The 15,220-nt window shown below is 38.2% G+C and overlaps 1 protein-coding gene across 1 annotated transcript; it reads left to right on the top strand.

The window, feature by feature from the left end:
• Positions 1–5,801: 5,801 nt before the first annotated feature.
• Positions 5,802–9,028, top strand: HETIRDRAFT_426159 (uncharacterized protein; the record flags this gene model as incomplete). The annotated part of the gene is made up of 6 exons (XM_009546569.1): positions 5,802–5,906; positions 5,962–6,021; positions 6,075–6,817; positions 6,872–8,823; positions 8,911–8,934; positions 8,985–9,028. 6 exons carry the CDS (start codon positions 5,802–5,804, stop codon positions 9,026–9,028), a joined length of 2,928 nt encoding a protein of 975 aa, XP_009544864.1.
• Positions 9,029–15,220: the final 6,192 nt, after the last annotated feature.

Below are 15,220 nucleotides of genomic sequence, written 5' to 3'. Positions count from 1 at the left end.
TTAATAAGATTGCTACTAGACTCAGAGCAAACTAGATACTTAGGACACACTGGACAATCTAGGAAATTATAATGAAGTAGACCCTTACTATAGACCCAATGAAGGTGGTGGAAGTTATCAAGGTAATTGTGACTATTAATAACTCTCATTAACTAGAGGGTGGAGCATAAGATGAAGAGCAAAGGTAAGGAAGTTAAGGAACTCCTTACCCATCATTAGATATTAGAAAGAAAAGGACCTCCTATATCCTAGTCAATGGTTTCATATATAGGATACCACCATGTTGGTCCATAATGGCCTTAAACTAGTCATCATCATCATTGCCATTCCTCATAATATTAAACTGTACAACTTATCTAAAAATGACATTAAACTACCTTCATCCAAAATGACATCAAAACTACTAGACCTATATGTCTTAAAACTGTAAAAAAACAAGAAGGCAGAGAAAGTACCTAACCAATACAATTTGTTCGTGATGTACAATAGTGAGTCTTGTTATGTGATAGCATACACAAAATGGGGTGGTTTTATACCCTTACTATCAAAGGGTTAATCTGACAAATGATTAGGCATCCCATTTGTATTCCTAGTTTTATAGGGCTTTTTCTGTATTAGGGAGCCCTTGAGGGTCAATATACTATGGTATTGACAAGCCACCCCCTTCTTTTTTTTGGTACAAAAAAAAAGGGCATAACATGACTGGTGCAAAAATTCTAGAACAAGGTTATTTGGTCTGCAATGACTATGAACTAGTTTCCATCCATAATAACATTAAACTACAAGGGTCCACAATGACATAACACTATCCATATCTGAAATGACAATTAAACTACTATTAACCCATAGATTGTGGTTTTATTCTAGTGAAGCAGGGGACCTAACCTTCCACATTGTAGAACTCCATCTATAAGCAGTCAAGTACTTTTATATTCCTCTACCTTTTAATAAAAGAATATGGGGTCAATCTAGTTCAATTCCAGATAAGGTGTCTAAGGATATGAAGGAGCCACAATCTCCTTGTGGAGTGCCTAGTCTAGTATTTAAGTCAAAGACAAGAAATTCCACTTTAAGACCTAGTTAAGAGGCAACTAGGACATGTGCATTAAGTCAAGTATCTGGTTATGGAAGACTAGATCACAAGGCTTTCTTAGCCATATATTACAGAAGTATGACACAGGGATGGCCATCCTCAAGTCTAGTCTATTTAGCCCAAATGTCTGAGATGATGTTAAACTAGTTATTGTTCTACTACAATATTTGTAGTTGGATATATCTGTAATAATGCTAAACTATCTATGTCCACAATGACCCTAAACTACTCATCCATTTAAGCATAGAGATCATCAATCAATGACATTATTGATGACAATCCACTAGTCAAGTCCAAAATAACAGTAAACTGCCCTTATCTCTAAAGGCCCAAAAACTATTGTGACTTAGAGGAACAAGTCAGATGATAGAATTCACCTAAGCTCACAGCATTAAACTGAGTTGACCTTTATTTAGGTCTAAGTTATCTAGTTTAATATAGCATAAGTCATTTTTATCATACCTCAGTAGAGACCTGTTAAGACAAAACCTGGTCTAGGCCCTATGCACATTACTAGCAAATGATCTAGTACAAAGAAAAGTTTTCCCTTACAGCTACTCCATGATGACAATAAAAAAGGTCTACAATAACCTTTCTCTTAAACTAGGAAAGCACCCAAATAAAAAAAGCTATTCTACTCTATCATTCCTGCATGACAAGACAAAACTGCATACATATTACCATCCCTGCATGACTAGAGAAAACTACACATAATATCCATAAAGATGTTAAGCTATATAATGTCCCACATAATGTTTAAACTGCAATTATAGATTTACATTATGCAACCCCAATTAATCAATTATCTGTGGTCTTAAAGGTCTTCTTATATACCCAAATTTGGTATCAGTCAATAAGCAAGAGGCTAGACTCCCTCTTCACTCCAAACCTAATCTTAGTCGGAGATGAGCTTCCTATATAGGAGCAATACAGCTTCACAAGAGTACCAATATTCAAGTCTATTCTTCTTCAAGTCCTTGCCTTAAATCCAACACTACACATAGTATTTCCCACCATAGGCCTACATTTGTGACAAACAAACTCTGGACACAAACTCAACCTCACTAAAGTTGAGGTCACCATATGGGAGCAGTACTACTTGGGATTATTAAAGAAACCCTACCAGGATTCAAAACCAGTTGTAAAGTCCAACTGTGATAGAGAAGTAGGCCTAAGCCTTGTGAAAATGATCAACCTACTTGTCTAGAGTCTCCCTCAGCATAGAAATGATAAGGATAGAAAAGCTGTCATAGAAACACTAAGATTTGACCCTTGGGGAAGAAAGAAGAAGATGATGATAATATGATATAAATCCACATTGATGAGTTTTTACTTTTCCAACACACCATTCATATATGACACCTTTTTCAAAGCTAAATAGGTACAGTCTAGTTGAATCTAATCTCCCTGGCTTGAAAAACTAGGCAGCTCTCAGCAACAAAACTAGCAGGTAAAGGAAAAACATCCTACTAATAAGGGGCTTGAAAAACCCCAATAGTCAACAAATAAACAGCTAAATGGAGATGGAAAACTCCCAGAGAATCAAATAATGTAAGTCAGTCTTCCTCCTAGAAAACAAATTCATAGCAAAAGCCACATCTGCTCCTTTTCACACTTAAGAAAGCAAATTGTATATGGAATGGCAATGAATTTTAAAAATTTTATTAGGTACTAGGATATAGAAAGGGGGTATTGTCATGATTACAGTCTGCTGGGACCTCCACAATCGAGTCTAAGCTAGCAATAATCATCACAACTACTAGGTAATGCCTACTATGGCACAGACATCATGGTCTAAGGTAACATCTATTAGTCATTGACTTCTGGTGAATATTATCATTACTAGTCAAGTAAACTAATAGATAATATGAGGTAACCAATGATGGGCTTACAAATACAAATTTATAGGAAGATTCTGCCCATTATTCCCCTAGGTTAAAAGGAAACAATAGAAAAAGTTCAAGAATAGTTGCTGAGAAAGAGCAGTGACTTAGAGAATGCCTAGGAGATATGCACAGCATTCTCACATCTTCCAAAAGTAGTATAAAAGGCCCGTAGAATAGGCTGAGGGTCTTCAGTCTATTTTCTTTGTTCACTATTGTCTTTCTATCACAGTACCTCAGCTTTACTATAATCTTCCTGCTGTAAATGCTTGCAGTTTCCCTTACTGTGCACTCTGAATATCATCCATTATTGTACACTCATACAGTTGAGACCATTGTTCCACTCTCCCTTATTATGTAATCTAGGGAAAAACCTTCTATTTTTGGGGTTACTAAATGATCAGTTTGTAATACCAACTAGCTAAATGGTAGCTGTCCTCTTATAGCCTCTAATAGTGCCAAGTCCTTGCTTGACAGTTCCCTTACTACTTTCTTTTCTTCCTCATTGCTCCTCTTATTCCCCTCTATGTCTATATGCCCTAGTACCATAATTGGCTCTATTAGACTGCTCCTCAATGCTACTAACCCCACTCATACAATGGTCTTCCTTGTGGCTTCCAAAACTGGCACCTTTTGTAAGGGGGCAACCATTATAGTTGCCACCACCACCTCTAGCTCCACAATCTTCCCTGTGGCTACATTTAAAGTCATTTTTGAGGCAGAACCCTAGCTAGAGACTGCCTTGCTATTCAAAGAATGCCCTGGAATGCTACTAATAAGTGTGACACCTCTCTAGGCACTAAGGCCCCTATTTTTATATCATTTTTGTGGTTGGTTGCTCAAGTTGTTAGAACTTCACACTAGACCTTCCTAATACTTGGAAGCTCCTTGCTATAATTAGGACAACTTGCAGTCTCACATGATATTCCCCAAGCCTCCTTATACAAAGATATTCACAACAGTGGACCAACATAGTTATTATTGCAGCATAATTTTATAGCACCTTATAGTATACATGATCACTTGGGTATAGCATGACCACTTAGAAGAGTGACCTCAACATTGCTAATACTGCCAAGCCCTGATGCTGTGTACCACATGCCCTTCTATGTAGGTGCTTTGAAGTTCATCTCCATAATGCTCTATCTACAGCAAGTTTTATTGTGTGTGCTTATTAGACACTATAGGTCTTATGATTTATTTCTTTTTATAGCCCACATAGACTACCTTGCCTACTCCTTATATTCCTTTGATAAAAATTGTTTACTTTCTCAACTATGGTGCAATAGAACCTTGTAGTCTGCAAGTAACTCTGCATATGGTTTTCTTTATCTTGCAATTTTCCAGGCTTGGCACAATGTCATTTATATCTTATCTTACAAGTTTATTTTTACTCTACCTACTTTGTCTTACTATAAATACCTACCTTTGATACTGCAATATACCAGTTTTAAACATCCCTCTGTTTTGATCTCAACTTTATCAAAAGATCTCACTCATATTACTCATCTTTTCTATTGTTTTTGCTTTGTTTGCCTTGTCTTCATACTATTGTTATATCTCTTACTAAAGCCTTTGTCACTATCCTTAAAGTTGACTAGGTTGACTATGACTTAGATTGGCATATTCTATATCCCTTGGCACCAGTAGTGTATCTTATGTCTTCACATTACTACCAACCACTTTACTAGTCTTTGCACAGACTTTGCACAACTTTGTATAGCTTTAAGTATGTATATTGCTTTCTATCTTACTAATAATAAGGTTCTTTAGTCTATAGGCAAGTTAGCTCCAAGCCTACCTGTATTTAGTGGTGGTTTTGTTGTATATGTTCATAATTAGGGCCATTACTAGCATATCAATGCCTACTTATGTTTAGTAGTGGTATGTTTTGTTGTATATTTTTGTATTCAGGGCCATTACTAGTATATTAACACAGTTAGCAATTCTTTAGTATGGGATTCTCAGACCTGTGAGAATATTTACATAAGCAGCTTGCCAGATATATAAGGGCCTGTAATTCGAAAATTATTCCCACGCCTCTTCATTCTCAACCATCATCATCAGGTCAGTTTCCTCAGATTATTATTGAAAAGTCTAGATAGTCCTTGTACTATTCAAGGGCAGGGGGGTCCTAGGACCCCCCTGCCCTTGAATAGAAATATAAGAGCTATTTATGCTGAGAGGGGTTCTAGAACCCCCCTCACTTATTTAATTATATTTGTTGAAGATTATCAAGCTAATTTTAATTTATGTTTATGATAGACTTTGGTAGCATGTCTCAAAACCTTTATAAAGTTAGCGCCAAATCAGATGGCACAGGTCCATGGTTTGAGATAACTACTGTTGAAGGCCGCATCTTCATTTTTCGTCTTTCTGATGGCTTTTACTACTGCCACTGTAGTGCAGAAAACCATGCAAATGTTCCTCATCCTTATAAAAGGGGAAAGACACTTACAGATCATATGAAAAAGCTAAAGAGTACATGGTGTGGCACTGAACCTATTGTTCCATTTGAGGTATGCAACTACTTAATTTTTAAAAATTCTACTACTAATCTAAGATTAATTAGCCTAATATTATAGTTGATCCATTGGACTTACCTAAACGTGTCAAAGTGTTGCCTGCCAATTATCCTATTCCAAATGCAAGTGTTATATTTTATGAGGGTTCAATTGTATAGCTAATAATAAACTTAGTTGTCTATCACTCCATTATCTACTGCTACTACAAATATCAATCAAGCAATATCAACTTCAACTTCTTATCATTCAAGATCCCCTTCACCAGTCCACTCAGTCCACTCTGAACATGAGAATACTGCTATGGAACAAGAACAAGATGATACACCTATAGAACAAGAACAAGATGATATACCTTATGTCATAATACAGCCAATTGAACCTGAAGCTGATGAGGATGAGCAAGAGGTATATTTTCATTGCTTCAATATACTGTTTTCTAGATTTGAACATATATTAATAGGGCTCAGAGCCAGACACAGATATTCTTAATGGCCAGTCTAACATTCTGGTATATGATGAGGTAGCTATCTATTGCAAACTTTTTTCAAACTATGATTAATCCTTTAATTATAGCTTATATTGGTTCCCATCTTCAGCGAATATGGCTTTGTCTATAACTCTCGTCTTGGCGCCCTTATTTGCATGCTCTGTCAAATTGTCGTTGCTCCTCAAAATATCCATGCCCATCTTCAACAAGCACATGGCTGGGGTCGCAAGCCCTTCGACAAAGAGGTTTTTTATCAGACAGTCAATGACAAGGATCTTTCTTATGATTATCCTGATCAGCCAACAGACCTTTGCATTGAGTTTGAAGGCCTCAAATGTATTAATGGGTATAGATGTGACGTTCATGGCTGCAATGTGTATCGGGGAGATGAAAAATCAGCCAAGGGTCATCATCACCAAAAGCACAAGGGAGTCCCTCGTCCTGAAGAATGGAGCCGTTCCTATATTCAGCGCTGGAATCATTTCAATCACCCCTACTTTCCTGTTATTCCTCGCTCTCAGGTGACTCGACCTCATGAGGATATTCTTCATGCTGTCAAAACTATGGTCAAGGACATTATGGCACAGGATGTTTATGCAGAGACAGACCGCCGATTGGTCAATCCATTTCTCAATAAAGTTGGATGGCATCTTCACTTTGAGGGCCAATCCTTTCTATCACTTCACAAGCTTGGTGCTGCTCCTCTCCATACCGAGTTTTTGTTTTTAAAGGCTGGCCTCCTCCATCTATTCAGATTGATGACTATAGAGCTTGGTTCGATCTCAGAATTGGTTAGAAAAAAGGTCAATACAGAAGATCGTGCAACTGGGTCAGTTTTATCTTTGATATTTTATAAATCATATACTTATATTGTTAATCATAGCTTAAATCACACACCCTTTAGCAATCATCTTCTTGATGGGACTCTTGAGTCATATATGGTTCCTGTCCTATCTTTGCTTGCTGCCTTTCTTCGTGCCAAATCAACAGATCCATACAAGCTTACAACAACCCCAGCACTTGTGCAGCATCTTAGTGATCTCCGTCAGGCACTTACCACTCAAGACCATGAGCAAATTTCTGCTGCAATTGATCCAATTCTTTTGGACTTATTTACAACAGAATGGGAGCCTGCAACTGGTTCAAACTTACAAGATCCTGTCATGTGCTGGGTGGCATTATCAATGATTGATGACAAGGGTGCATTCAAACCAGCATCTAGCTGCACACAGACACTTGCACGCCTCACTTATACTATCCGTCTAGTCATTTGCCATAGAGTGCGGCAGTTGGTTCTAGATCATCAAGGTCATCGTATTCAATCAGATGATATGGCCTTTGCTTCCTTAGCCAAGTGGACAACTGAAGGCGAAGAAAGTACATTTAGCAGTATCAGATCCTTGCAGCATCTTGCCACTGCCATTGCATATGCTACAATGGGTGACATTCGTATCTGGTGGACCGATCATGAACACCACACAGAGATGTTGTACCATGGTCAAAAGATCACTTTGGATGGACTACGCGCAATGGCACATTCAATCATGTATGCTCAAAAAACAACATTCGAGAGGTTATTTGAAGGAATGAAGCTGCGGTGCAGGTATGACACAATCTACGATGATCCATCTAATCGTGAAGTAGGATATTGCTATTTGGATGATCCTCGTAACCATAAAATCTTTGGGGACCAGGACCGTATGCTGAATGCCGTTCTTTCAACCCCTCAAGTTTGTGCCAAGTTTATTATAGGTTATCAGGCAGATGGACAAATCATTTGGAATCATGGCTATTGTGAAAAATGGCTTCGGGACTATGCTGAATTTCAAGGGCAGCAGATTCTCTCTATTGAGGTGATAGGTGGAGCTGCAAGCCGAATTAGCGAACTAGGTGCTTCTAATCTACGGAACACTTTGACTCGTGACAAGCGCAGCTGCCTCATACTGGACCAGCATGTTGCCACTATGCGGTATTATACCAAGCGCACAGCTATTGAAGGACATGACAAAGCAATCCCCACCTCTCTGCCTGCACATACCGCTGATCTTATGATCCAAGACCATGCCATTCTTCGCCCATTTGCACTGCGATTAGCAGCTGTACTCATGAAGGACAGGCCTGATTGTGTACGACGCTATCATAACCGACTATTTGTTGCATATGACCATGATTTTGATGCCAAGATGATTACCACTCTTTTAGGCCACCACAGCCAGAAAAAGGAAACAATTGGTTGGCCTATGAATGTCAATTCATACCGTCATATTAATGTTGCTTTTCGTCGCCATCACTGCCGACCAATCAATCACTTGCTCCAACTGGATGAAGAGGATACAATTGGTGCTCTTCAAGCAGGTCATACACCTAAAGCTGCAAGAGAATACTATGGCCTTAGCAATGAAATCATTGAAGGAAAGATTGCAGAGGAGGTCCTTCCTTTGTATCTTAATTATAGTGGGGACTTCCAGCGTATCTTGCATATCGTACCTGGTGGTCAATTCATGTACTACAAGAAGGCAATCAATGGCTGGAACAGATACAAGCTTGCTACACCAGCCTATTCAACTCCTACACTTGCTCCCCCTTCTACAGCCACAACTCTCAATACTGGCGATATTGTCGCTCAGCTCATGGAGCAACTAGGTCCCTTGATTACCACAAGGATAGACCAAGGGATAAAAGAGGTTATAAAGGCATATACTAATAGCATGAAAACAAATGAGGCAGCTTTGATAAACAGACTAGATAGGACAATCAATGATATCCAAGATATGTCCTTGGCTATTCTTAGCAATGCTTTGGAACAAGTCAAGGCTTCTAAATCAATGTCTAATTGTAAGTAAATTCTTATTTAAAGATAATATAGCTTATCAAAAGTATTCTTAGTGGATAGTTTGCATATACCATCTGGCCCTTCTTCAGTAAATCAACAGGAAGATGAATATTGTGAGCAGAGTTTACTATTGTAGTGCACTCCATCACTAACATCAACATAGCTGTGGATGATTTGTATGAGAATCCAGGAGAATTTCTGCCATGATCAAAGATTGGGGGGGTACTAAGCAAACAAAAAAAGACTGATGACAAAAGTGATGAAAAAAAAGCAAGAGAGTTTATATCTCAATATGTTTAACTGTTGTATGAATATAATTATTCTTTGAAGCACTCTATGGTATCAATATAGTTTAAGTTTGGTTAGACTTTGTGTTAAGCCACTAGGCTTATCATGTGCACTTGATGCACTTAAGAAATATCCCCTGGGCTAATTGTGACAGCCCAATAAATAAAGACTATTATGTGTTTTTGGGCTTGTATGAGGAAGTCTTAGTTGCTGTCAATCCTATTTTTAAAGAGATGGAAAAAATGTTGATTGATGATAAGATGATGCTTGTCACTGACCAAAAAGTCCTCTCTAATACAACAAATGACTTCTGATGGGTTCCAACATATGACTTGATAAGCAGCAAGTCCTTGATAAGCTATAGAGATGAGAGAATAATAAGAGCTTTGAGATAGATCCAGTGCTTTGTTAGACTAGGTATGAACCAATTGATCCAACAGATTTTGTGATGTGTAGGCTGAAGGGAGCCAGACACTAGACACAGTGTAGAGATCAAGATGTATACAAAGTGAACAAGCTGATCTTCTAAGAAGCTCAGCTTGGATATTTATATGTACAAACTATTTAGGGCTAGACAGAGATCTGGTCTATGCTTCTAAACACCAAGTAAGCTAAATGATTGAGATACATCATCCACAGTGAATACTTTAACTATATATGGTAACCATATTAAATATCTGTCTACATTATAAAGCAATCAGGGACTGATTGTAATGGTCATAAGTGTTCAAGCTGAGACTTGTTAATGAGTTATATATACATAAGAGTTCATGCATCAGCATGTAAATAGTAACAAATTTACAGTTTAAGTTTGAGACATGAGTGCACTGCATGACTGTACTTTTAGATCATATGCAAAGTACGTGTTAGGATATAGTCCTAATACTACACCCTCTCTTACACAAGTCTTTGGCACTTGACTCGAGATGTGATTGTAGGAGGTGGTTTATGTAGGTGATCCTCATCAAACATGGGAATTATGCATATTGGGTATCCAACCCAAAGAGCCATGTCACACATCTGCTCTATTGCCCTCTTGTGGTAGCTGTATTCTTCAGCAACCTGTTCCATGTGAATATGAAGATGACTCACTGTTATGCAATGCATATTGTACTTGCACAAGGAGTTGTGTATGGTGACGTTAGTCCTTTACCAGATATATGTGATTGGGCATCCTGCAAGGAGATGTCCATTACAGCTGCATTCCCAACATTATTGTACTTTAGGGGGGAGGGGGATGCAAGAGGAGAGGGAGTGAACACTACGGTTGAGGGCCATATAGCTTTAGAAGTGCAAGCTCCATCACACTAATTTTCTATTGTGACAGATATTGCTGGAGATTAGGGGGTGGGCATGTCAACAAGGGTCTCAGATGTGGATATAAAAGAGGATAGTATGAATGTTGCCAGAAGTGGGTGACAAGCCTTGAAATCCTGGATGACTTGTTCAAGGTTGTAAGAGAGACTCATAGAGCACATGGGCTCATCCTGCTCGAAGTCTAGGATAGGCATAAGCTGATTTCCTAGAAAGGGGTCAGTGTGAGGGTATGGTAGATTGGCTGGTATTTCTGTAGTGAGGGAACTGGTCCATTCTGGCAATATTGGGTGCTGAAAGAGCACTAGTATGTCCAGATGTAAGGGTGAGAGTGGCAGTAAAGTCACAATAAGTGGGAGGGGTTCAATGGTGGATTCCCAGAGCATTAGAAGAGAGACTATTAACAGGAAACCAGGTGCTCATGCAATGTTCCCTGAAGTTCTGGGGGCACCAATGATCCTTTGTGGTTTATAAACTAGTTTCTCTGGTCTAAGCAGATGATATCAATCTTCCTCTGTTACATCTTTCCTTGACATGTACCATAGTCTGACATTGTCAGGTAGGTTGGACCCCTCTAACCAATAGGCAGCAATGTGATGTACTCTTTGTTCATCTAAGGGAAAGAGGCATTCTGGCAGAGTTCCCTCTAGTATGTACTCATCTATTACTAGTTGAGCCCTTCCAAAACCAGTGACTCAGAGCCAGTGAATGATGTTTTACTTGTAAGGGATAGGAGTGAGTATGTTGATCCATTCTTATGGAGAATGATAAAGCAGCAATTTCATGCTGAGTAAGCCATACCCATTAGGACAATAGCTAACCATGTCGCTGCAGAGGGTGGGAAGATTCACCAACCCCTTGTTTCTATAATTAGTAATAGCTATATTGGTAAGCAGTGCCATTTGATGCCTGTCCAGTGGTCCCTGGTGCACCTGATAGGCATGTATCATGATGGTCTGCTATATATAGAGGAGGGAGTTGGTAGGATCATTGAGTCCTGATTGGTCCAATAAAATTGGGGCTTTGTCATTTATGAGAGTGATGTGATGAAGAGTGCCTGTGAGGCTAGGGTTTCAGTAATTCATCAGATTTTAGAGAGGGAGGGGATAACTGGGGATGAGAATGTGGGGAGTAGTATTAAAGAGTGCAAAGGCCTGTGAAGTGCTAGTATATAGGGGTTAAGAATGTGATCAGGGAGACTGGGGACACCAAGTTCAAGATAAGGGTCATCTACCATGATACCATCGATATGGTCGATGGAGGTGAGAGAGTTATAGGACCTAGAGGATGTGACTAAGACTAGGTGAAGGATGAAGGGGGCTAAAGTGAAACAGGGACAGGTGTTGGGGGACAAGGCATGATGAAAGCCGGCTATGATATAACAAGGTGATTTAAGTAGGTAGAACTTGATCTATGCAGGAAAAGTGGCTATTTATATAAATTACATCTTGGTATTCTCCAAAACTATGAATGAACATATCAAGACAATGCAACAGGTTTTACAGATATTATAGGATAATGATTTATACCTGCAACTGTCAAAGTGCCATTTACACAAGAGGAAAATTGATTATTTGGGATATGTTATATCTCATGGGCACCTGGAAATGTGATCAAAGTAGCTGGCATTACGGACTGGCCAATACTAACTAAAGTCAAAGAAGTACAATCATTCTTAGAATTCTGTAACTTCTATCATAAGTTTATCAAAGATTACTCAAAAACAGCTAAACCACTATTTGAGTTAATACAGAAAGAACATAGATGGGATTGGATGCCAGCATGCAAAGAAGCATTCTAAGCACTTAAGAAAAAATTCATATCATCTCAACTACCTCATTTATAACAAAGAGTTGCTAGCCATTATTCAAGCCTTTGAAGCTTGGTAACACTACTTGGAGAGCACCAAAACCTCAGTTGACATTTGGACAGATCACAAGAACCTAGAATGGTTCTGCTCAAGCCAAAAGTTAAACCATCAGCAAGCTCAATGGTCACTCTATCTCTTATGTTTCGACTATAAATTAATGCACAAGGCAGGAGTCACCAATAAATCCAATGGTCTGTTATGGCATCCAGACCATAAAAAAGAGGTGGAATTTGACAATTCAGGCAAAACACCTTTGGAACCTAAACTTTCAACCAAACAAAGAAAAAGACTCAAAGACCTTTTGCAGAAATTAATGCAACCACCACAGAAGAAACACTAGACCCCCATCAGATATTCCATGTCAGGGCAACCAGACAAGAAGGTGTCACAATAATCAATGAAGACCTCAGAAATCACATTATTAAAGCAAATAAGAAAGATGAATGGCTACTCAAAATATTAATCAAGGTCAAGACACTCAATTCTTATAGCATGAAGAAAAGATTACAAGAATGGAACAACAAAGAAGGACTTGTTCTACACAGAGGAAAAATCTATGTCCCACAAAATAAACAACTTCAATGAGATATCATCAAAATGAATCATAATAATCTAGCAGCAGGATACCCAGGACAAAGAGGAACACTAGCTATATTAGGACAAGAATTTACTTGGCCTGGAATTTCAAACACAATCCACCAATATGTGGAAGGATGTGCAACATATCAATTTACCAAGAACAATACATATCCCACAATAGTACTACTCCAACCAATGGAAATTCCAGAGAGACCATTTGGAACAATCACCATGGATTTTATTACCAACTTTCTCAAATCAAAAGGATTTGACTTACTCTATGTGATAACAGACAGATTTATCAAAATAGCAATAATCATACTATGTCTGAAAACTATCAACTCAGATATAACAGCCCAAATCCTACTAGAAAACTCCTAGAGATAATATAAATTATCCAATAAGATGATATCAGATAGAGGAACTCAATTTGCTTCAAAAATAGCACAAGCCCTACTCAAAAAACTTGGGATTAAATCTGCATTAAGCACAGCTTATTGTCCATAGACAGATGGTGCTACTGAACAAATGAATTAGGAGCTGGAACAATATCTTAGAGCCTTTTACAGCTCATCATAAGACAACTGGGCAACAATAATTCCTTATGTGGAATATGCCCACAATGTACACCAACATTTAGCCATAAGGAAGTCACCATTTGAACTTTTACACAGGTACCAACTGAGAGCATACCCAGCTATTATAGCAAACATGAACATCCTCATGGCTGATGCTCATCTTAAAGCTCTGCAATGTACTAGGAAGGAAGCACAAGCTAGCCTCGAAATTACAGCAAAAGCCATAAGGATATAATATGACCATTTTGGAATGGAACTGCTGCCCTTTAAGAAAGGAGACCAAGTATGGTTAGATGGAAAAAATATTCATACCAATCACTCCTTGGAGAAACTGTGGTCCAAGCATTTTGGACCATTTGAAATCATTGACACAATTGGAACTATCAACTTCAAGCTGAAGCTGCCCAATAGCTGGAAGCACATACATGATATCTTCTACATTAGTCAACTCACATCTTACAAGGAAAACAAAGTCTATGGCCCCAACTACCCTAAACCAGCCCCGGACCTGATTGAAGGGCAAGAAAAATTTGAAGTTGAAACAATTGTTGGAGCCCAATGCTTTGGAAAATAGAAGACATTGCAGTATCTAATCAAATAGAAGGGCTATCTGGAATTGGATAACTTATAAGAATCAGTAGCAAATATCACTAATGCCAAAAAGGCTATTGCAGAGTTTTATCACAGATACCCCTCTGTAGTCAAAGGAATGGAAGCATTGATCTAAGCCTTAACAATCAATTTGGAATACAACAGAACTTCCAAAGAAGATTAGATCAAAAAGAAGCTTTAGAAGCATCCAATTGGAAAATGACTCCTATCTACTCAATTGGAAATTCCTCAGATCATGGAAGCAATTGGCAAAAGGATAATGTAGCTAAAGAGGCAACCAACACCTCTATAGTCAATTATGACAAAATTAACAATCAACTATCAAGGAACATGATCAAAGAGACCTAGTTTAGAATTGTCTCAATCTATGCCATAGCACAAATAATCAGACAGCTCTAATTAGTGTATTCAAGCCTACTAGGAACTACAAAGGTAGATGAACTACGGTTTGGCATAGTCAGAAAAATGACTATAACCCCTATCCTAAACCCTATCTTATCAGAAGTTGCTATCTATACCTTTGTTGCAACTGCTACCTTCCTCACAATTTCTCTTAGCACCATTCTCTTAGGAGCTATCTGCCAAGGTTCCTGTGTAATTGCTAGTGACCTTGTATAAATATAGGGTTACTGATGGTTAACTCTTTCTTAGCTCCCCAGCTACATGTCACTTACAGTTCACAAATTCTTGAAGAGCAAGTTTATTATTGTTTGGAATATTGTCGGTGAGTTGGTTAGATCAAAGTATATTACCAATGGTTCATACATTCCCAAATTTGTTATGAATACTGCTTTGTGAATATTGTTTTCATTGATGAGTACATTGTTATATCTTGTGTTGATATCTACAAGTGAGAAATATTCAGCTTCTATTAAGAGGTCTAGTAATTCTTGAATGATTGGTAGTGGGTACTTGTTCTAAATTATTATTTTGTTGATTTTGCAGTAATCCATTGCTGGCCATAATTTTCCATTTTTCTTTTTATAAAGAAGAAAGGGAACACCATATGTGATTTAGATTCTTGAATGAATCCTTTCTTCAGATGTTCTTCAATGAACTTTTTGAGTTCTTCTTGTTCTATTGGGCTGAGGCTATATAGTTTAGGCTTGAGCAAGTGTTTTATTCTGTCTTTGAGTTCAATCTTGTGATCCCATGATC

This window comes from Heterobasidion irregulare, assembly GCF_000320585.1.
Source record: "Heterobasidion irregulare TC 32-1 unplaced genomic scaffold scaffold_04, whole genome shotgun sequence".
Classification (NCBI taxonomy): domain Eukaryota; kingdom Fungi; phylum Basidiomycota; class Agaricomycetes; order Russulales; family Bondarzewiaceae; genus Heterobasidion; species Heterobasidion irregulare.
Note: the sequence above shows the minus strand (reverse complement) of the source record. Positions and strands in the feature narration are given on the sequence as shown.